Source organism: Tamandua tetradactyla, chromosome 3 (genome assembly GCF_023851605.1).
Source record: "Tamandua tetradactyla isolate mTamTet1 chromosome 3, mTamTet1.pri, whole genome shotgun sequence".
In the NCBI taxonomy this organism is placed as follows: Eukaryota; Metazoa; Chordata; class Mammalia; order Pilosa; family Myrmecophagidae; genus Tamandua; species Tamandua tetradactyla.
Genome location: NC_135329.1, coordinates 177,992,008 through 178,013,816, shown reverse-complemented (window position 1 = coordinate 178,013,816; position 21,809 = coordinate 177,992,008). Strand labels below are relative to the sequence as shown.

At 38.6% G+C, this 21,809-nt stretch overlaps 1 protein-coding gene across 20 annotated transcripts in view; it reads right to left on the bottom strand.

Moving 5' to 3' along the window:
* NBEAL1 (neurobeachin like 1) overlaps positions 1–21,809 on the bottom strand; it is a 312,588-nt gene that overhangs the window by 228,824 nt on the left and 61,955 nt on the right. For 19 of the 20 annotated variants that reach the window (XM_077154757.1, XM_077154758.1, XM_077154760.1 and 16 more), the window contains one exon: positions 19,119–19,280. The exons of the other annotated variant lie outside the window; for it this stretch is intronic. In XM_077154757.1, the coding sequence (XP_077010872.1) occupies positions 19,119–19,280 (162 nt within the window). The remainder of the gene's footprint in view (positions 1–19,118; positions 19,281–21,809) is intronic. 20 annotated transcript variants of the gene reach the window in all.

Here is a 21,809-nt window from a genome sequence, read left to right as displayed (position 1 = left end):
TCAATTCCACCGATATGAAGTTAAAAATGAGGCAAAATTAAACCATGGTATTACATGTCAAGCTAATAGTTACATTTGGGGAGTACGGAGATGGTAAAAACTAGGAGTAGTCATGGGATGGGATTCTGGGGTTACCAGTAATGGCCTATTTCTTGAGCTGGGTGGTAATAAGATATCACATACATTCTCTAATAACTCATTCAGTTGTACACTTATGATATGCTCAATTAATGAATGGTAAGCACCTCATTAAAAAAAAAACAGTGTCATAACAAGGACAAGCCAGTAGGAGCAGTTTGACTTAGGTTAGAAAATAAAGGGGAAGACTGCCTGAAACGAATTTAAGACAGTAATATAACTGATTAAAAGTCAGTCTGCTTTTTATTATCACTACATATGAACAACTGTATACAATGTCGGTGATAAAATATATCTTCACGAAAAAATAGTACATTGATCTAACTTCTAAAACAATTGCTACATAATGTTGAACAATTTTTATTACTTATACTTTCATAAATATTGTATTTTTCAGTGGAGTTAATTCAAAGAACTCAGTCACAGGATCAGCCTCTGATAAACATAGACTCAGTTACACAAATCCATTTTGCTAGTCAATTTGTAATGGTTCAGAATCATTCAATATTCCTGCATCCAAATATTGTGACACTATATTCCTGCATTTATACAAAGTTTGGTGTTTTCTTTTTTTTTAATGATAGATGATTATAAAGACAAAAAAAAAAAGCAGCACTTGAGTTACCTTAATTCTATTACCCCCTGTCACCCTTTTGGAGTTTGTATTTGTGCTTAAAATTTTAAAGAGAGATAGAGCAGGAATGACATAATATAAAATTTTTCCTTGAGAAATATAAAATTTGGTCTATTTATAAAATACTACTTACATTTCATGACTATAGCAAGAAATAATTTTGATATACAAAGGAAATGACCTGCTCTGCATGTCAAATACATTAGGCAACTATTTAAAAATAAAACTTATTCTAGAATGGCTACTATTTTAAAAAAAGGAAAGCAAATGTTAGAGTGGATGCGGAGAAACAGGAACCCTCATTCATTGCTGGTGGCAATTTAAAATGGTGCAGCCACCATGTTAGACAGTTTGGCAATTTCTCAGAAATTGAGAAATTATACAACTAAGTATACAACTGCCATATGACCCAGCAATCCCACTAGTAGGTGTATATACCAAAGAACTGAAAGCAGGGACTCAAACAGATATTTGCACACCAACGTTCACAGCAGCAGTATTCACAACTGCCAAAAGATGGAACTAATCCAAGTGTCCATCACCTGATGTAAGGATAAATAGAATGTGGTATACACAAACAATGGGATATTCAGCATTAAAAAGGAATGAAGCCCTTTGCAAGGTGGGACATGACTCCCAGGGATGAGCCTGGCCCTGGCACTGTGGGATTGGCAATGGCCTCCTGACCAAAAGGGGGAAAAGAAATGTAACAAAATAAGGTATCAGTGGCTAAGGGAGTTCAAATAGTCAAGAGGCTAATCTGGAGGTTATTCTTATGCAAACTTCAGCTAGATTTGCTAACTGCCATGGTTTGCCAAACCCCAATAACATCATTTCTGCTAACCCAAAGGAATACCAAGGGCTCTATCTGAGATCCTATAAAAGTTGCATGCACTAAGTTTACTTTTCAGAAACCTAACACCTTTAGATGGTTTCTTGGCCTGATAAGTCCTGAAACCTAGAGGTGCCAGTATCTCCAAGAATATCAACCAACTCCATCCCCCATCCCATATTGTAGACACCCCTTTTCAACATGAAAATAGTTAGAACGGGCATCACCCAAAATCCCCAAAGATTGCGAGAAAGATCAAAGGAGAAAGAGGAATTTTAACAGAGAGGTTAGGATTTAACAAATGAGTTAGACAACTGAATCATTATATTGATATTTATTTTTAGTCTCCAGTGTCTTGGGGCAGGTAGAAGGAAAAACCTGAAATTGTGGAACTGTAACCCATCCCAAACTTTGAAATCTGTTCTATAACTATTCGTTAAAATGTACTATGAAATTTATTGTCTTCTGTATATATACATATATTTCATAATTAAAAATAAAAACCAAAAACAAAATGAATGACATCCTGATACATACAACAATATGGATGAATCTTGAAGACATCACGCTGAGTGAAATAAGCCAGACACAAAATGAAAAACACTGTATGATCTCACTTTTTTTTAAATGATTAAAATAACAAGCTTATAAGTCAGAATCTAGAATATAGGTTAGTAGGGGACGGGTGGGGATAGAGAATGGGAAGTTAAGGCTTAAAATGTACAGGGTTCTTATTTGGACTGATGGAAATGTTTTTGCAATGGATGGCTGTGATGGTAGCATAACAGTGTGACCCCAATTCACAGCACTGAAATACATATCTGGATATGATTAAAAGGGGAAATGTTAGATGGTATATATGGTAACAGAATAATAATTGTAAAAAATATCCATGGAAGTACACTACACAATGAACCCTAATTAAACCACGGACTTGAATTAATAGTACAATTATAAAAATGTACAATCATCGAGGACTTCTAGAAAGATGCCAGAATTAGGATGGGCAGAACTCACCCCTCTGCCAAAAAAACAACTAGACAACAGGAAGAAACTGTTCAAAGCAACTGTTCCAGAGTGTGGATGACCAGAGAAGGAACACTGCAAAATATAAGGAAGAGCTAGCTAAAAAGCAGAGAAACTACAACTGAGAAACAGGAATGAGTGATCACAAATGTGAACATTCCTAAGCCAACAGTTGTGAATCAGCCTGGGTCTTGTCAAAAACGTAGCCCACTCCTACTTCAGCTGCTGGTCAGTGATGTTAACCCACTAAGTCCTGCAGCCAGGAGTCTTAACACAGGGCAGCCAGGGAGCCAGAAGATCCATTATATCCATATACAGAGATCCCACTGCAGTTCCACTACCTACCCCCCACCCCAAAAGCTGGCCACTTCGGGTGCCTGGATCTGGGAGAGACAAGAAAGCCCTGCTCTCAGGAGGAGTGGGTAACACAGAGCAGTACTGATCTGATAGTTGGCCGGTGAGGGAGACCGACTGGTCCAACAGCCTTGATCCTTTCTAAACAGGGGACAAGAGTGCTCATGATTCCGTCATTTTCACAAGTGGACAAGTAGCAGCAAGGGAGGGCACTCCATGACAATGAGAGTCTCCTTCCCCAACCCCCAAAACTGGCAGCTGTATATTGGCCTGGGTTTGGCTGGCCAGTGAAATGGAGCATACTCCTGGGCTGGCTGCTGTATGATGAAGTTTACCCTGTCAGTCCCACAGACCAGAGCCTTTCCATGCAGAAGCCTGAGAACCACCAGCAACACTGTACCCACAATAAGAGTCTTCACTGCAGTGCAGAGCACCAATTTCCCAACTCAGAGGCCAGTGACTTCCTGCACATCCAAGACCTGGGAGAGACATGGAGGCCTTTCCTGTGGGATAAAGGGAGAAGCAGAAGAGTCCTGCACTAGCAGCTGGCCAGAGAGGATGATCCTCTTGGGCATGCAGCCTTTGTTATGGACACTGCCCAGCAGACTACTGTGATCAGAGAGAGGCAGGGTTGTTGGAAATGAGTTGCCCAGAGCATCATCTGCTGGGAAAGCTAGGAAAGTACAGTTTAGGAAGCTGTTTTCCTACACATCCTTTAAGACCCTTTGGAATGGGTTTGTATGTACTGGATGAGACCCCGGCCCTGGTTTGGCTAGTGCCAAAAGAGATCTTCAAAGTGAACACGAGCAACAAATCTTAGATAAGAAAGAGAAACTAACATTCCAAATAATATTATCAAGATAATCAGATGCCCTGAAACCAGCAAAAAATTACCAGGCACATCAAGAAACAAGAAGATACGGCCAAGCCAAATGATCAAATTAAAAAGTTGGAGGAGACATAGAATTTGGAACAACTATTCAAAGACATTCAAATAAATCTCCTAAATAATTTCAACTAGATTGTTAAAGAGATAAAGGATATTAAGAAGACACTAGGAGAGCATAAATTTGAAAGAATACATAGAAAAATATTACTTTGCTCTGGTTTGAAGCTACAATGTAATCAAGGAAAGGCCATGTTCTTTTTACCCATTCGTATGGGTGCAGAACTGTTGTGGGTGGGAATTTCTGGTTAAGTTATTTCAATTTGAGATTAAATTAATCCTTTTATTGGAATCCTTTATGAGAGGATAACAGGCAGAAAAACAGAGAGAGCTTAGAGAAAGAAAAGCCCCAGAGAAGCAAGCAAATACCCTCAGACCCTGAAAGAGCCACTGAAATCAGAAGCTGAAAGCAACAAAACCTGGAAGAGAAGGACCAGCAGATGTAAGCCAAATGCCTTCCCACGTGACAGACGTATCACAGATGCCTGCAGCCTTTCTTTGAAAAAAGGTATCCTGTTGATAATTTGGACATTTTCATGGTCTTAGAGCTGTATTTGTAAGCTAATATATCCCAATTGTTAAAGCCAGTCTATTTCTGGTATATTGCATTTCAGCAGCTTTAGTAAACAGAAACACAGATCTTATGGAAATGAGAGATCCTGTAGACAAAAGAAAAAATATACTAGAGACACACAACTGCAGATTTGAAGAGGCAGAAGAAAGGATCTGCAAACCACAGGACAGAGCAACTAAATTCAAAAACACAAAACTAGTCTGCTAGCTGCCGGAATGCAATATACCAGAAACAGAAAGGCTTTTAAAAGGGGGATTTAATAAGTTGGTAGTTTACAGTTCTAAGGCCGAGAAAATATCACAATTAAAGCAAGTCTATAGTAATGTCCAACTAAGGCATCCAGAGAAAGATACCTGGTTCAAGAAGACCAATGAAGTTGAAGGTTTCTTTCTCAAGTGAGAAGGCACATGGTGAACACAAAGTTTCTCTCTCATCTGGAAAGGCACATGGTGAACACAGTCAGGGTTCCTCTCTCATCTGGAGGGGGACATGGCAAGCACAGCTTCATCTGCTAGCTTTTTCTTCTGGCTTCCTGTTTCATGAAGCTCCCCAGGGGGCATCTTCCTTCTTCATCTCCAAAGGTCGCTGGCTGTGGACTCTCTGCTTGTGGTGCTGCAGCATTTTCTGCTCTCTCCGAATCTCCTTCTTTCTCCAAAATGTTTCCTCTTTTATAGGACTCCAGAAACTAATCAAGACCCACCAAATGGGTGGAGACATGCTCCTAACTAATCCAGTTTAACAAACACTCTTGATTAAAACACATCTCCAGGGAGATGATCTAATTACAGTTTCAAACATACAATACCACGCTGGTTTGAAATGATGTACATATCCTAGAAAAGCCATGTTTTAATCCTAATTCCATTTTGTAAAGGCAGCCATTACTTCTAATCCCTATTCAATGCTATATATTCGTGGTTCTTAAAGTAGATTAGGTAACGACATGTCTCCACCCATTCGGGTGGGCCATGATTAGTTTCTGAAGTCCTATTAAAGAGGAAATATTTTGGAGAATGAAGGAGATTCAGAGAAAACAAAGCAGAACGACATAGCCACGAGGAGGAGAGTCCACCAGTTAGTGACCTTTGGTGATTAAGAAGCAAAACGTCTCCCAGGGAGCTTCATGACAACAGGAAGCCAGCAGAAGAAGTTAGCAGATGACGCCATGTTGTTCACCATGTGCCCTTCCAGATGAGAGAGGAACCCTGACTGTGTTCACCATGTACCTTCTCACTTGAGAGAGTAACCCTGAATTTCATCAAGATACCTTCTTGAACCAAGGCGTCTTTCCCTGGATGCCTTAGATTGGACATTCTATAGACTTGCTTTTAACTGGGACATTTTCTTAGCCTTAGAACTGTAAACAAGCAACTTATTAAATTCCCCTTTTAAAAGCATTCTGTTTCTGGTATATTGCATTCTGACTTTGGTACTGGAGAACAGATTTTGGCACTGGAGAGTGGGGTGCTGCTGCAGTTTGCAAATACCAAACCTGTTGGCAATGGCTTTTTAAATGGATAAAGGGACGATTTTGGAGGAGTTGTGAGGAGTTTGATAGAGAAGGCCTAGAATCCTTTGAAGAGACTGTTTGTAGAAATGTGGACTCTAAAGATACCTCTGACCAGGATCTACACAGAAATGAGGCATGTGTTTTTGCAAACTGGAAGGAGGGTAATCCTTATTTTAAAATAACAGAGAATCTGGAATAATTGACTAGTGGCTTTGCCTGGAAGGCAGATTTTAAACCATGAACTTGGATTTTTAGCAGAAGAGATTTCCAAATTAAATGTGGGAAGTGCAGCCAGGTTTCTCCTCACAGCTTATAGCAAAATGCGACAGGAAAGAGATAAGCTGAGAACTGAACTTTTGGGTACAAAGAAATCAGAAGTTGATGTTCTGGAGAATTCTGGGCTTCCTGGAAGGGAGATCCCAGAGAACAATGCCCCACATGAGGACTTGACTTGTGGGGTGAGGATGCCTGGACGCGGCGAATGGGAGAGGGTGACAGGGTTCAGGTGTGAGGGGTGTAGAGTGAGTTGCAGGTCACAGGGCTGCAGTGCTGAGGGTAGCATTCTCAAGGAATGTGACCTGGCTTACTTCCTAGTCCTGCACTCCAGTCTGTGTACTCCCGTGGGCTCCGCACCTCTCCGCCTCCGCTCCAGGCTTCAGCCTTCTGCCTCTCAGTTCCTTGGCGTCTGCAACCAGGATGCCGCATGTCATACAGAAGACTCTCCCAGGTCAACCGCCCTCCTGAATTGCTGCCTCTGTCTCCCTCCTGTCCCTTCTCTAACTTTTCCACGAAGCAGGGCGAATCTCGATCCCCTTTAGTTGGCCATCTTCCTGGAAGTCTTTGATTTCTTTTAGGGTTTATATTTTAGAATTCAGGTCCTTTATATCCTTGGCTAAATGTATTCCTAGATATTTGATTCCTTTAGATGCTACTATAAATGGATTTTTTTGCTTGATTTCCTCCTCAGATTGTTCATTGATAGTTCATAGAATCACTTCCATTTTTGCATGTTGATCTTGTATCCTATTGCTTTTCTGAACTGATTTATTATCTCTAGTAGCTTTGTTACAGATTTTTCAGGATTTTCTATTCATGGTTAGGTTTGGTAGTATTCCCTCCTCTTGAACTTTTGAAAACCTGCAGGGCAAATTCCATTAGATTTCAAACTCTGAGAGTCATTTATTTTGGGGGCTTTTGAAAGCAGGAGTCCCACCCTTTCCAAGGGCCTATACAGAGGTCAGTCTCTCTCCAAATGCAACCTTGGGGGTCACTGACAAGACCACCTTTTTCTTGGCTCCACCCTCTCCAAGCATTGGGGCTGCACTTGGACTCTCTGCCGTCTTCAGGGTATATGCGCAACCTCTCCATGTAGGGGCAGTCAGGCACTCCCCAAACCCCAAGGAATGTGCTTCACCCTCTCCAAGGTCTCAGGCGGCATGACTCTTCCACTACAACGAGGTGGAAGGCCCATCCTCTACCTTTGGGGCAAACTCACCCTCTCCATGGGCTTGGGTGGGTCTGCTCTCCTGGCCCAAAGCTTCCTGACTTCAGACCCCAGCTTCCATGGTTTTGCCTCTGAGATTATTTTACCTCCAATGTGTCCCTTCTCTGTCCCTCTTAGACGCGACTGGCAGTGGTTCTCTTTATACAGATCCTGCAACACTCTCATTGGCTTTCTCTGCCATAACCTTGGATCATGCCCATCAGATATAAGGTATTTCCAAAAATCCTTCCTGGATAACTCCATGTCCAATCCTGGCTTTCTCTGAAATGGCTGACTGGTCCCACATTTGGTCAAGTCCTCATGTGGGGCATTGTTCTCTGGGATCTCCCTTCCAGGAAGCCCAGAATTCTCCAGAACATCAACTTCTGATTTCTTTGTACCCAAAAGTTCAGTTCTCAGCTTATCTCTTTCCTGTCGCATTTTGCTATAAGCTGTGAGGAGAAACCTGGCTGTACTTCCCACATTTAATTTGGAAATCTCTTCTGCTAAAAATCCAAGTTCATGGTTTGAAATCTGCCTTCCAGGCAAAGCCACTAGTCAATTATTCCAGATTCTCTGTTATTTTAAAATAAGGATCACCCTCCTTCCAGTTTGCAAAAACACATGCCTCATTTCTGTGTAGATCCTGGTCAGAGGTATCTTTAGAGTCCACATTTCTACAAACAGTCTCTTCAAAGGATTCTAGGCCTTCTCTATCAAACTCCTCACAACTCCTCCAAAATCGTCCCTTTATCCATTTAAAAAGCCATTGCCAACAGGTTTGGTATTTGCAAACTGCAGCAGCACCCCACTCTCCAGTGCCAAAATCTGTTCTCCAGTACCAAAGTCAGAATGCAATATACCAGAAACAGAATGCTTTTAAAAGGGGAATTTAATAAGTTGCTTGTTTACAGTTCTAAGGCTAAGAAAATGTCCCAGATAAAAGCAAGTCTATAGAATGTCCAATCTAAGGCATCCAGGGAAAGACGCCTTGGTTCAAGAAGGTATCTTGATGAAATTCAGGGTTACTCTCTCAAGTGAGAAGGCACATGGTGAGAAATCAGTAGCATTCTGGAGATGAATGAAAATGAGAATACCAGTTATCAGAACTTATGGGATGCATCAAAGGCTGTGTTGAGAGGGAAATTTATTGCCTTAAATGCCTATATTAAAAAATAAGACAGAGCAAAAATCAAGGACTTAACAGCAAACCTAGAGGAACTTGAGAAAGAACAGGAAATTAACCACAAAGCAAATAGAAGAAGAGAAATAACAAAGATTAAAGTAGAAATAAATGAATGGGAGAAAAAAAAATAGAAAGAATTAATAAAACCAAAAGTGGGTTCTTTGAGAAAATCAATAAAATTGATGGGCTACTAGCAAGACTGACAAAGAAAAAAAGAGAGAGGATGCAAATAAACAAGATCATAAATGAGAAGGGGTGCGTTACCACAAATCCTGAAGAAATAAAAGCAATCATAAAGGATACTATGAACAACTAAATGCCAACAAACTAGAGTACTTAGATGAAATGGACAAATTCCTGGAGACAAACAAGCTACACTGACTCAGGAAGAAATAGAAGATCTCAACAAACCAATCACAAGAGATTCACACAGTCATAAAAAATCTGCCTACAAAGAAAAGCCCAGGGCCAGATGGCTTCACAGGGGAATTTTATCAAACATTCTAGAAAGAACAAACACTAATCCTGCTCAAATTTTTCTGAAAAATTGAGGAAGAAGGATCTTCACCTAACTCATTTTATGAAGCTAATATCATTTTAATACCAAAACTGGGTAAAGATGCTATAAGAAAGGAAAACTCCAGGCCAACCTCCCTAATGAACATAGATGCAAAAACTCTCAATAAAATATTAGCAAATCGAATCCAACAACATATTAAAAGAATTATACACCATGACCAAGTGGGATTTATACTAGGAATGCAAGGATGGTTCAATGCAAGAAAATCAATTAATGTAATACAGCACATTAACAAACCAAAAGGGAAAAATCACATGATAATCTCAATTGATGCTGAAAAAGCATTCGACAAAATTCAGCATCCTTTTCTGATAAAAACATTCCAAAAGGTAGGAATCAAAGGTAACTACCTCAATATGATAAAGGGAATATATGAAAAACTGATAGCCAGCCTCGTACTCAATGGAGAGAGACTGAAAGCCTTCCCCCTAAAATCAGGTACAAGACAAGGATACCCACTGTCACCACTATTATTCAACATTGTGCTAGAAGTTCAAGCTAGAGCAATCAGGCAGGACAAAGAAATAAAAGGCATCCAAATTGGAATGGAAGAAGTAAAACTCTCATTATTTGCAGATGATATGATACTACCCTTGGAAGATCCTGAGAATTCTACAGCAAAGTTATATGAACTAATAAATATATTCAGGCAGGTGGCAGGATATAAAATTAATGTGCAAAAATCAGTAATATTTCTATACATAAGCAATGACCTAGTTGAGGAGTCAGTTAAGGAAAAAATTCCATTCAAAACAGCAACTAAAAGAATCAAATACTTCAGAATGAACTCAACTAGGGACATAAAGGACTTTACACATAAAATTACATAACATTGCTAAAAGAAATCAAAGGAGATCTAAATAGGTGGAAAGATATTCCCTGATCATGGAAAGAAAGGCTAATATAGTTAAGATGTCAATTTTCCCCAAGTTCATCTACAGATTCAACAAAGTATCAATCAAAATTCCAATAATCTATTTTGAAGATTTGGAAAAGCTAATTACCAAATGCGTCTGGAAGGGAAAGAGACCCCGAATAGCTAAAAGCCTCCTATAAAAGAAGAACGAAGTGGGAAGTTTAATATGCCCTGACTTATTATAAAGCCACAGTGGTCAAAACAGCATGGTACTGGCACAAAGACAGAAGAATTGACCAACAGAATCGAATCCAGAGTGCAGAAACAGACCATAAAATCTATGGTCAACTGATTTTTGACAAGGCCCCCAAATCCTCTGAACTGCAACAAAATAGTCTTTTCGATCATTGGGCATGGAAGAACTGGATATCAATAGCCAAGAGAATGAAAGTGGACCCCTGTCTTACGCTCTACACAAAAATTAACTCAAAGTGGATCAAACACCTAAATATAAGAACTAGCACCACAAGGCTTCTAGAAGAAAATGTAGGGAAACATCTTCAAGACCTAGTAATAGGAGGCAGCTTCCTAAACTTTACACCCAAAGCACAAGCAACAAAAGAAAAAATAGGTAAATGGAAACTCCTCAAAATCAAACGTTTCTACACTTTAAAAGACTTTGCCAAAAAGGTGAAGAGGCAGCCAACTCAACTGGAAAAAATACTTGGAAATCACATATCAGACAAAGGTTTGATTTCCCTGTATATGCAAAGAAAGCATACAACTTGACAACAAAAGAACAACCCAATTGGAAAATGGGTTAAAGATATGAATAGGCATTTTTCTGAAGAGCAAATACAGATGGCTCAAAAGTACATGATGAGACACTCATTTTCACTGGCTATAAGGGAAATGCAGATCAAGACTAATGAGATACCACTTCACACCTATAAGAATGGCTGCTATTAAACAAACAGGAAACTATAAATGTTGGAGAGGATGTGGAGAAACTGGGACATTATGCACTGCTGGTGGGAATGTATAATGGTGCAGCCACTATGGAAGACTGTTTGGTGGTTCCTCAAGAAACTAAATATCGAGTTGCCCTATGACCCAGCAACAGCACTAGTTGGTATACACCCAGAAGAGCTGAAAGCAACGACACAAACACACATTTGTACACCGATGTTCATAGCAGCATTATTCACAATCGTCAACAGATGGAAACAAACCAAATGCCCACATACAGACAAGCAGATCAACAAAATGTGGTATATACATTTGATGGAATATTACATAGCAGTAAGACAAAATGACATCTTGAAGCACATGACAAGATGGAGGAGTCTAGAGGACATAATGCTGAGTGAAGTTAGCCAAACACAAAAGGATAGATACTGTATGATTTCACTTTTATGACCAGCATCAAGGTACAATCAGAGGTTTATAATACAGAAGATAGGGGACTTAAAGATACAGGGAAGCTAGAGATGGGTGAACCATTAGAGATCCTTTAATCCTGCACAGATTATTGTAACACCTAGAAACATCCTAGAGTTTATTAAGCAGATAATTAAGAGTATTAGCAAAGTCCCCTGAGGGAGGGAGAAAGAATATGGAACTATTAAACCTTACCATCAGGGAATCCCCTGATACTGAGTCAAACTTTAGGGATACCCAAATCAATAAGCCATGTCCTCGATCATGAGGCTTACTCTTGTGAAGATTATGTAGGTAGCGGAGAAGCTTACACTACCCATAGGCATGCCTAAGAGTTACTTCTGGAGGACCTCTGTTGTTTCTCAGTGTAGCCTCAGTCTCTCTAAGCCCAACTCTGCAAGTGAAATCACTGCTGTGCTGGTTTGAAAGGAAGTATGCCCCCTAGAAAAGTCATATTGTAATCAAAATATCATTTCGTAAAGGTAGAATAATCTCTATTCAATACTGTATGTTTGAAACTGTAATCAGATTATCTCCCTGGATGATGTGATTTACTCAAGAGTGGTTGTTAAACTGGATTAGGGGACGACATGTCTCCACCCATTTGGGTGGGTCTTGATTGGTTTATTGGAGTCCTATAAAAGAGGAAACATTTTGGAGAATGGGAGATTCAGAGAGAGCAACACTACAAAGCAGAGTCCACCAGCCAGCGACCTTTGGAGATGAAGAAGGGAAATGCCTCCCAGAGAGCTTCATGAAACAGGAAGCCAGGAGAAGCTAGCAGATGATGTCATGGTTGCCATATGTCCTTCCAGATGAGAGAGGAACCCTGAGCCTGTTCGCCATGTGCCCTTCCAGCTGAGAGAAAAACGTTGAACGTCACTAGCCTTCTTGAACCAAGGTATCTTTCCCTGGATGCCTTAAATTGGACATTTCTATAGACTTGTTTTGATTGGGACATTTTCTCAGCCTTGGAACTGTAAACTAGCAACTCATTAAATTCCCCTTTTTAAAAGCCATTCCGTTTCTGGTATATTGCATTCCAGCAGCTAGCAAACTAGAACAACTGCCCTCCTTCCTACGTGGGGCATGACATCCAGGGGTGAAAGTGTCCCTGGAGACATGGGAGATGACTTCCAGGGATGAATCCAGACCTGGCACTGTGGGATCAACAACTCCATCCTGACCAAAGGGAGGAAAAGAAGTGCAACTAATAAAATATCAGTGGCAGTGAGAGTTCAGAGTTGAGAGGCTACTCGAGGTTGCTCTTATGCAAACTTCAGGTAGACCTTGCTACCTATCAGAACCTGCAACTCCCAACCAGGTCCATTCCAGCCAATCCTAAAGAACACCTAGGGCAATATATGAGATTCCACAAGGGTTCCAAGCACTAGAGTAACTTTCCAGAAACCTACAACCTCCAGATGGGTCCCTGGTCCAGATAAAAGTCCTGAAATCTAGCCTAGCTTCTCCAGAACATCAGATAGTTCCATCTCCCTAGTCCACATTAGTGACTAGTCCAATATTAAAAATTTAGAATTGCCATAGTCCAAAGAACCCTAAAGAGAGGTATAGAAAGATCAGTGGTGATGGTGGAATTATACATAGAAGATAGGACTTAACAAATGAATATGAATGCTGACTCATAAACTGATATTTCTTTTAGCCTCTAGTATTTAAGAGCAGCTAGAAGTAAAAACCTAAAATTGTGAATTGTAACCCATGTCAAAGTTTGAAATGTGTTCTACAACTGTGGTGCTGTGCTTTGAAATTTATAGTTTTTTTGTATATATGTTATTGTTCACAAAAAAAGAAGGAAAAAAAAGTCGATTGTGATGATAAAAAAGTATTTAAGCCCTCCAGCCTCCTATATTCTGGAGCAGCTAGAAGGAAAATTATGAGAGCATCGTATGGTAGCCCATGCAAACTCTGGGATCTGTTCTGTAACCACTTGTTGAAGAGTGCTTTTAAAAATATTGCTTTTTTATTTCTTTGCTTTGTATATATGTTATACTATACAATAAAAAAAGTTAAAAAAAAAAAAAACTAAAGAAATCAAAGACCTAAATAAATGAAAGGACATTCTGTGCTCATGGTTTGGAAGACTAAATATTGCTAAGATGTCAATTGTGTCCAAATTGATTTACAGAAACAATGCAATCCTAACCAAAATTCCAACAGTTTATTTTGCAGAAATGGAAAGGTCAATTATCATATTTATTTGGAAAGGTAAGAGGCACCAAATGGCCAAAAATATCCTTTTCAAAAAACAAAGTTGGAGGACCCAGACTCTCTGACTTTAAAATATACTACAAGGTAGTGCAACTTTGGATCAGTGGCAGACTTCTTGCCTGCCATGCCGGAGACCTGGGTTTGATTCACAGTGCCTACCCATGCAAAAAAATGAAAACATAAAAAAATAAAACATACTACAAAGCCATGCTGTAGACCCGGGTTCAATTCCTGGTGCCTGCCCATGGGGAAAAAAGAAAGAAAAAAAGCCATGGTATTTAGCTATGTAATCTTGAATAAGGCATAAGATCTTGTTGGTTTAAACAGGTTAGTTGTGATGCCCCGATATATCCCATAGTAATTTGGGTAGAGCATAAAAGAGTATTTGTAAACTCCCCATGGGGGACTGGAGAGAAAGAAAGAAATATTCAACTTCCCCATCTAAGGAATTCCTGATATTCTCACAAGCAGTGGGGACAACCAATTCAATAGGCTAAGCCCTCAACCTTGGGGCGCATCCCTATGAAGTTTATTACTGCAGAGGAGAGGCATTATTGCTGATAATTATGCCTAAGAATCACCCCAGAAAAGCCTCTTTTGTTCCTCAGATGTGGCCTCTCTCTCACACAACTTGGCAGGTGAACCCACTGCTTTCATCCTTACATGGGCTATGACTCCCAGAAATGAGCTGGCACCTGACATCATTGGAATGAGAAAGTCTTCTTGATCAAAAAAGCAAAGAGAAAAATAAGACAAAATAAAGTCTCAGTGGCAGAGATATTCGAGTCAGGAGGTTATCCTGGAGGTTAATCTTATGTATTATATAGATAATCCCTTTTTAGTTTATGGCATATTGGAGTGGTTAGAGGAAAGTACCTGAAACTGTTGGACTCTGTTCCAGTAGCCTTGATTCTTGAAGAGGACTGCACAACTATACAGCTTTTACAATTTAACTGTGTGATTGTGAAAACCTTGTGTCTGATGCTCCTTTTATCTAGGATACGGACAGATGAATAATACTTTTTTTTATAAAGGATAAAAAAATAAATAGTAGGGGGATATAAAGGGTGAACATTGAGTAGACTAAATATTGTGAGTCAAGGAGTGGGAGGGGTAAGAGGTATGGGATATGAGTTCTTTTTTGTTCTTGGTATTTCTTTTTCTGGAGTGATGCAAATTTTCCAAAAATGATCATGGTGAAGAATACACAACTAGGTGATGACACTGTGAGCCACTTGATTGTATAATGTGGTTGGACTGTACATGTGTGGCTATTTCACATTAAAAGTATTTTTTAAAAAGATGATTTTTTAAAAAAGAAAGGCATGATACTAGCATAAAAATAGACATACTGATCAATGGAACCAAACTGAGAGTTCAGAAATGGGCTCATGAATTTATGGTCAACTCATCTTTGAGAAAGCTGCTAGGTTCACTCAACAGGGACAGAACAGTCTACTCAACAAAAGGGTGCTGGGAGAATGGATACTCATATTCAAAAAAAAATGAAAGAGGGCCCCTATCTCATACCTTATACAAAAGCTAACTCAAAATGAATCAAAGACCTAAAAATAAAAGTCAGGACCATAAAACTCCTAGAAGAAAATGTAGGGAAGCATCTTCAAGATCTTGTGGTAGGCAGTGGTTTCTTAGACCTTATACCCACAGTACCAGCAAATAAAGAAAAAATAGATAAATGGGACTGTGATAGGTTCAGGTGTCAACTTGGCCAGGTGATGGTACCCAGTTATTCTGTTGCTGTGGACTTAAATCATTAGCACATGAATTTCATCTATGGCTGATTACATCTGCAGTTGGCTAAGGAGAGTGCCTTCTGCAATGAGTAATGTTTAATTTATTCAGCTGGAGACTTAAAAGAACTCAAAAGAGAGAGAAGCAGCTCAGCACAGCTCAGCTCAGCACTCAGAATCAACACAGGCCCAGACATTTGGAGATGCAGAAAGGAAATGCCCCATAGAAAGCCATTTAAAACCAGAAGCTGGGAGAGAAGGCCAGCAGATATCACAGTGTGCCTTCCCATGTGACAAAGGAACCCAGATGAAAGCAAGCTGCCTGTCTTCTGAAGAACTGTAAATTTGTAACTAAATAAATCCCTTTATAAAAGCCAATCCATTTCTGGTGTATAGCATTCCAGCAGCCTTAGCAAACTAAAACAGGGACCTCTTCAAAACTGAAGACCTGTGTGTTTCAAAGAACTTTGTGAAGAAAGCGAAAAAGTAGCCTACTCACCTCTCTCTCTCTCTAAGCCACTGCCCTCCCCCCTACATGGATCATGACTCTCAGGGATGGGAACCTCCCTAGCAACATGGCAAAGGACTCCTGGGATGAGCTGGGACCTGGCATCAAGAGATTGAGAAAGACTTCTTGACCAAAAGGAGGAAGAGAGAAATGAGACTATAAAATAAAGTTTCAGTGGCTGAGAGATTTCAGACAGTCAAGAGGTTATCCTGGATGTTATTCTTATGCAATATACAGATACCCCTTTCTAATTTATGATGTATTGGAGTGGTTAGAGAGAAGTACCTGAAACCGTCGAACAGTTTTCTAGCAGCTTTGATTCCTGAAGACAACTGTATAACTATATAGCTTTTACAATGTGACCGCATGATTGTGAAAATCTAGTGTCTGAGCTTCCTTTATACCAGGTTATGGACAAATGAGTTAAAAAGTAAAGATACTAGTTCCTCGTGGGTCCATCCAGAATTAGAGGGGCATTGGCTTCCTGGATCCAATGCCCTTTTCCTTCCCTATGAACATGGTGCCTCTTCCTCTCTAGGCTTCATCACCAGTCCCTTCCCCACCTGTTCTCCCTACTGTCTATCTGCAGATTCCTTTCTCTCCAGTCCTGTAGGATTACAACACTGAAGCCCAACAGCTTTACCCGATGAGAAAGAATTGTTTACTCCATGTCAGTATTTGTGAATGTTTGCACAGGGCTAGCACTTCTCATTCAGATGTTGGATTCACAGTTCATACAGATTACAGGTGAACCAGAATTGAGGCCCATCAATCCCCCATCCCTTTTCCAAAGCCATTTTTTTCCCCTTAAATTACTCTATTAATTAGGACTGTGCTTATAATACCAAATCCTGGTAAACCCATCTCTTCTGCCCAATTACCAATGCCTGGCTGAGCCCTTTGTTCCAATAAAAGTTCAAGTTGCTGTGGCAAAAAAAAAGTGAAGATAAAAAATAAATAAATAATGGGGGAGCAGAATAAGAGGGGAAAAAATGGGTAGATTGAAATACTAGTGGTGAATGAAAGGGAGGGGTAGGGGAATGGGATATGTGAGTTTTTTCTTTTTTCTTTGTATCTCTTTTTTTGGAGTGATGCAAATGTTCTAAAATTGATCATAGTGATGAATACACACTATGTGATGATTTTGTGAGTCACTTGATTGTATACTCTGGATAGATTGTATATATGTGAAGATATCTCAATTAAAATACTAAAAATAAAAAGTGTCGCCTACTCAATGGAAGAAAATGAAGTCCTGATGCATACAAAATGGATGAACCTGGAAGACATTATGTTTAGTAAAATAAGCCAGACATGAAAGGACAAATATGGCATGATTTCACTAATTTGAACTAAATATAATAAGCAAACTCATGGAATTAATATCTAGAATATAGTTTATCAGAAAATACAATGAGCATAGTGAAGGGGATGCTGATGCTTTCTTTGCGCAGAATTTTTAATAAGGTTGATTGTAAATGTTTGGAAATGGATAGAGGTGATGGTAGTAGATTATTGGAAGTGTAATTAACAGCAATGAATTGCGTGTGTGATTGTGGTTAAAAGGGAAATTCAGGGTCACGCATGTCACTAGAAGAAAGCTAAAGGATGAAAAATTAAAGCGTATAATTTGGTGAGCCCTTTTGTAGATGACGGAGGTGGTAAACAATATGAACCAGAAGAAACGTGCATCATTATTACAAGGTGTTAATAATAGGGTGGTTTGTGGGAAAAAACACACCTAATGCAAAATATGGACTATAGTTAACAGTTACATACTATTCTTCCAACAACTGTATTAAAGGTATCAGTACAATGCTAAATGTCAATAATAAGAGGGTGTAAAGGGGTATGGAGTTTTTCTTTTTGGTGCAATGTAAATGTTCTAAAATTGATTCTGATGATAAAAGAACTACTCTGTGATTATACCGGGAACCACTGATTGGACATGTTGCTTTAATAAAAAAATTATACCTACCCTTTCACCTCCAAAAAAATAAAAATAAGAGAATTAAACATAACAGATTAAAAGAATTACTTATCTTTAGGGCTTTTCCTTTCAGTGTAATTGAAGTAAGGAGTTAACAAGAGAAAATATAGCAAATTAACTTTCACATATCCAACTCATGTCTCACCACCCGAGTAACCTCTCTTCCCTCAATCCTTATGATTTTGGTGTTATTTTTCTAAATTTTAAGGATAACAAAGAGTCCAAGAAAGAAATATGCCTAATATTCTAGGAATACTTAAATTAGGAGAAATGTTTTATCGATTAGTTCTCAATTTTTCCATGATTCCTGCAATCAAAGGCAATGAGTAATTAAGCCAAAATTGAATAAGTGGTCAATTAAGTCCTTATTTGTCTAATAATTAATTGTAAATATTTAAAAAGTAAACAGAATATATTAAAGGAACTGGCTTCCAAAAACATGACAGATTTCAAGGGGTATATGATGCCATCAACCCAATGGTTCCCAAATTCTGATATGCAGAATGACGTCTGAATTTTTTTTAGATACAGATGCCTGAGTTCTTCTGAATCAGTTTCCAAAAGTAAAGCTCCGGATCAGTATTTCTAATAAGCTTCCCAGGTAATACTTAAACACACCAAAATTTATAAACTATAAAATTTATAAACTAATCTATAAACTTGGAAAATATGATAAATTATAGAATAATTACCTTTTATTTGGTAAAATCATAAAATAAAAGATTAAAAACCTATATTTCACAGACGTTAATACACAGGAATAAAAATGTGTATATGTTTACGTGTGAGGACCATACAGAAATTACTGGTTCAATAAATTCTTGGTAAAGTAAAAACTCCTGTCATTGCCTTTCCTCTAAAGCAATTTTCTTATCTTGGTTAGATCTCTCTGTTACTAGGTATAGTAGCTAAAAGACTTTCATATTAATAAACATACTAACACATGAGCTTTTGTAAAAAATTCACTTGTTCTTTAAAGCTCCTTATCAACAAAATTAATTAATAATCAACAAAATACATTATTTTGGTAATAATTATTTTAAAGCAGGTAACTAGTTCATTTTTTTGTACCAGATACCTGCAAAGAATAATGAAGAACTTGACAAGCAAAATTGACAAAGCTTGCTGTTGTTCCTCTAATCCATCTGCCATTTTCTGAACACAATGTAGCAGCTGGATCCTCAGAACCTGCAGAATATTATCAGGAAGCAGAGATATCACAGGAGGTACATCATCTACCCTACAATATAAGGGGAACAAAAAAAGGGCATATAAGTAAAAGAAGAACAACTTTAGCACTTTAAAGGAATTGCATTTTCAATTAAAGAAGCGCTTTAATTTTTTCTAGATACTCTATCCCTTCTCTACATCTGCCAGGAGATTAGTAACACTTTGAACATGGTAGAGTGTTTAATTTAACTTCATAGGTGGCTTACTGGAAAGAGATAGAGAAAATCTGTCTATCTTCTGTCTAACTGAATATCTTCAGTTGTGCTGTTTTGAAAGAAAATATCTAGAAAACAAATTAATTCACTTGCAACTGAGAAATACTATAGGTATGTCTGTATGTACGTGTACCATTTCTAAAAGAAACAAAAACTATCAAATAAAAAATATATACCTATAACTAGTTTAATATTTGTCAACTGCTATTTTTTTGTAAGGGATAATTTTTGGATTTTTTAATGTTTTTTATTTGTAATATTATATATCAAAAAAAAAGCTATTAAAAAAAGCAAAAAGAAAAGCAATTTTTAAAGTACATTCCAACAAGCAGCTACTGAACAAATTTCAGAGTTTGGTATGGGTTACCATTCTATACTTTGAGATTTTTTCCTTCTAGCTGCTCCAAAACACTACAACAGAGAAGATAGGATTTGACAAATCCTATCTTCTCTGTTGTAACTCATCCTTCTCCTTTGATCCTTCTCCCACTCTATAAGCATCTTTGGACTTTTCCATGTTGAAAAGTACTGTCAATAATATAGGATGGGGGATGAAAAAAGTTGATAGTCTTGGAGAGGTTGGCTCCCTCAGTTTCAGGGCTTATCTAGCCTATGAACCCTCTGGAGGTAATGGATTTCAGGAAAATAAACTTAGTGCATGAAAGTTTTATACAATCTCAGTTAGAGCCCTAGGTGTTCTTTAGAGTTAATAGGCATGATTTTGGTTGGGGTTTGGCAAACCATGACAATTAACAACATCTAGCTGAAGCTTGCATAAGCATAGCTTCCTGGCTCTATATGAGCTCTCCAAGCCACTGATACCTTGTTTTGTTACCTTTCTTTTCCCCATTTGATCCGGAAAGCATTATCGATCCCACAGGGACAGGCCCATCCCTGGGAATCAGTTCCACCTTGTCAGGAAGTCTTTTACCCTTGTATATCATGGCCCCAATAGGGGTAATTGTGGTCCTTGTAGAGTTGGGCTGAGGGAGAGAGGCCACATCTGTGCAACTAAAGAGGACCCTGGAAACAATTCTTAGAAATAATTAGAGGTAGTCTTAACTTCTCATCTACAGAAATAAGTTTTATAAGGGCAAGACTCAAAATCAAGGGTTTGGCCTATTTTCTTGGGAGTCCATAATATTTGAGAGAGCACCAGAGATTTCCCAGATGGGAAAGTTTAACTATGCCATATATTTTTTCCAGTCCCTCAAGGGAATCCATCCACCAATACTTTTTAATTATCAGGACACCACTGTCTGGGATGTCTCCATTACATTAAGCTATACAGAAGCACAAGGCTTTAATCCTATTCTGGTCTCCATGTGTTTGGGTTGTTTAAATGAGCTATTCAGATAGGTTGATTTAGATTGTACGTTACAAAAATATATAGATTCTAGATGCAAAAAACCTCTCTGCCTTTAGTCTCATACAGTAGGTGAAGCTCTAAAATACATACACTATCATCTTTTGCCTGTATTCTGATTTACCATAGTCCCAACCAGATCGGCTTCATTTTTAATCTCTAACTGAAGCTGATCTCTTTTTTTAATTATTACTTCAACTGTTATTGAATGTAGCAATGCTGACTTTCACAGCTGCAGAGCTCAAGTTCTGAATCTTAGGTGTCACAGAGATAAAGTTCCAGGGAAATATCAGCTTGTACAAATATTTCAGTCTAAGTATGACTGCTATGAGAGCTGACAATCTAGGCCCCAATTTTCTTAACACATATTTTCTGAAAAAGACCATAGCATATTTGTTCTTTTGTTTTTTGCTTATTTCGCACAATACGTTGTCCCCAAGGTTCATTCAGTTTGTTGTGTGCCTCACAACATTATTCCTTTTTGTAGCTGCACAGTATTCTCTCACACATATATTATCACAGTTCGCCTTTCACTTTCAGAGTAATTGTACTCTTTGGCCTCCTCCATCCACTGGGCATCATGGATATTGTTCAAAATAAACAAACCATGTCTTACAGTGTTCTCGCTTGGTTGTACAATCAGCAGCACTCTCAATTTCAGTCAATTTTCTTTGCTCCAAAATAGACAAAGCTAAACACAGCTTCAAAAATATCAAATCAAAACTTCCCCTAATCTCTTGTCCCCTCCACCCCCAACTATTTATCCCTGGTATTGCTGTGATAATGTTGCTGTCTTCCTATTAACTATAGGCCATAGCATGCAATAGTAATTTTCCCCCATACCACTCTATTATTGACTCTTTGTATAAGATCAAACCTTTGAAGGAGTCCATGCAAGAACTTACTTATAATTGTAGAGTTATTGGTGGGATACATGGCACTATACAACCTTTTCAAT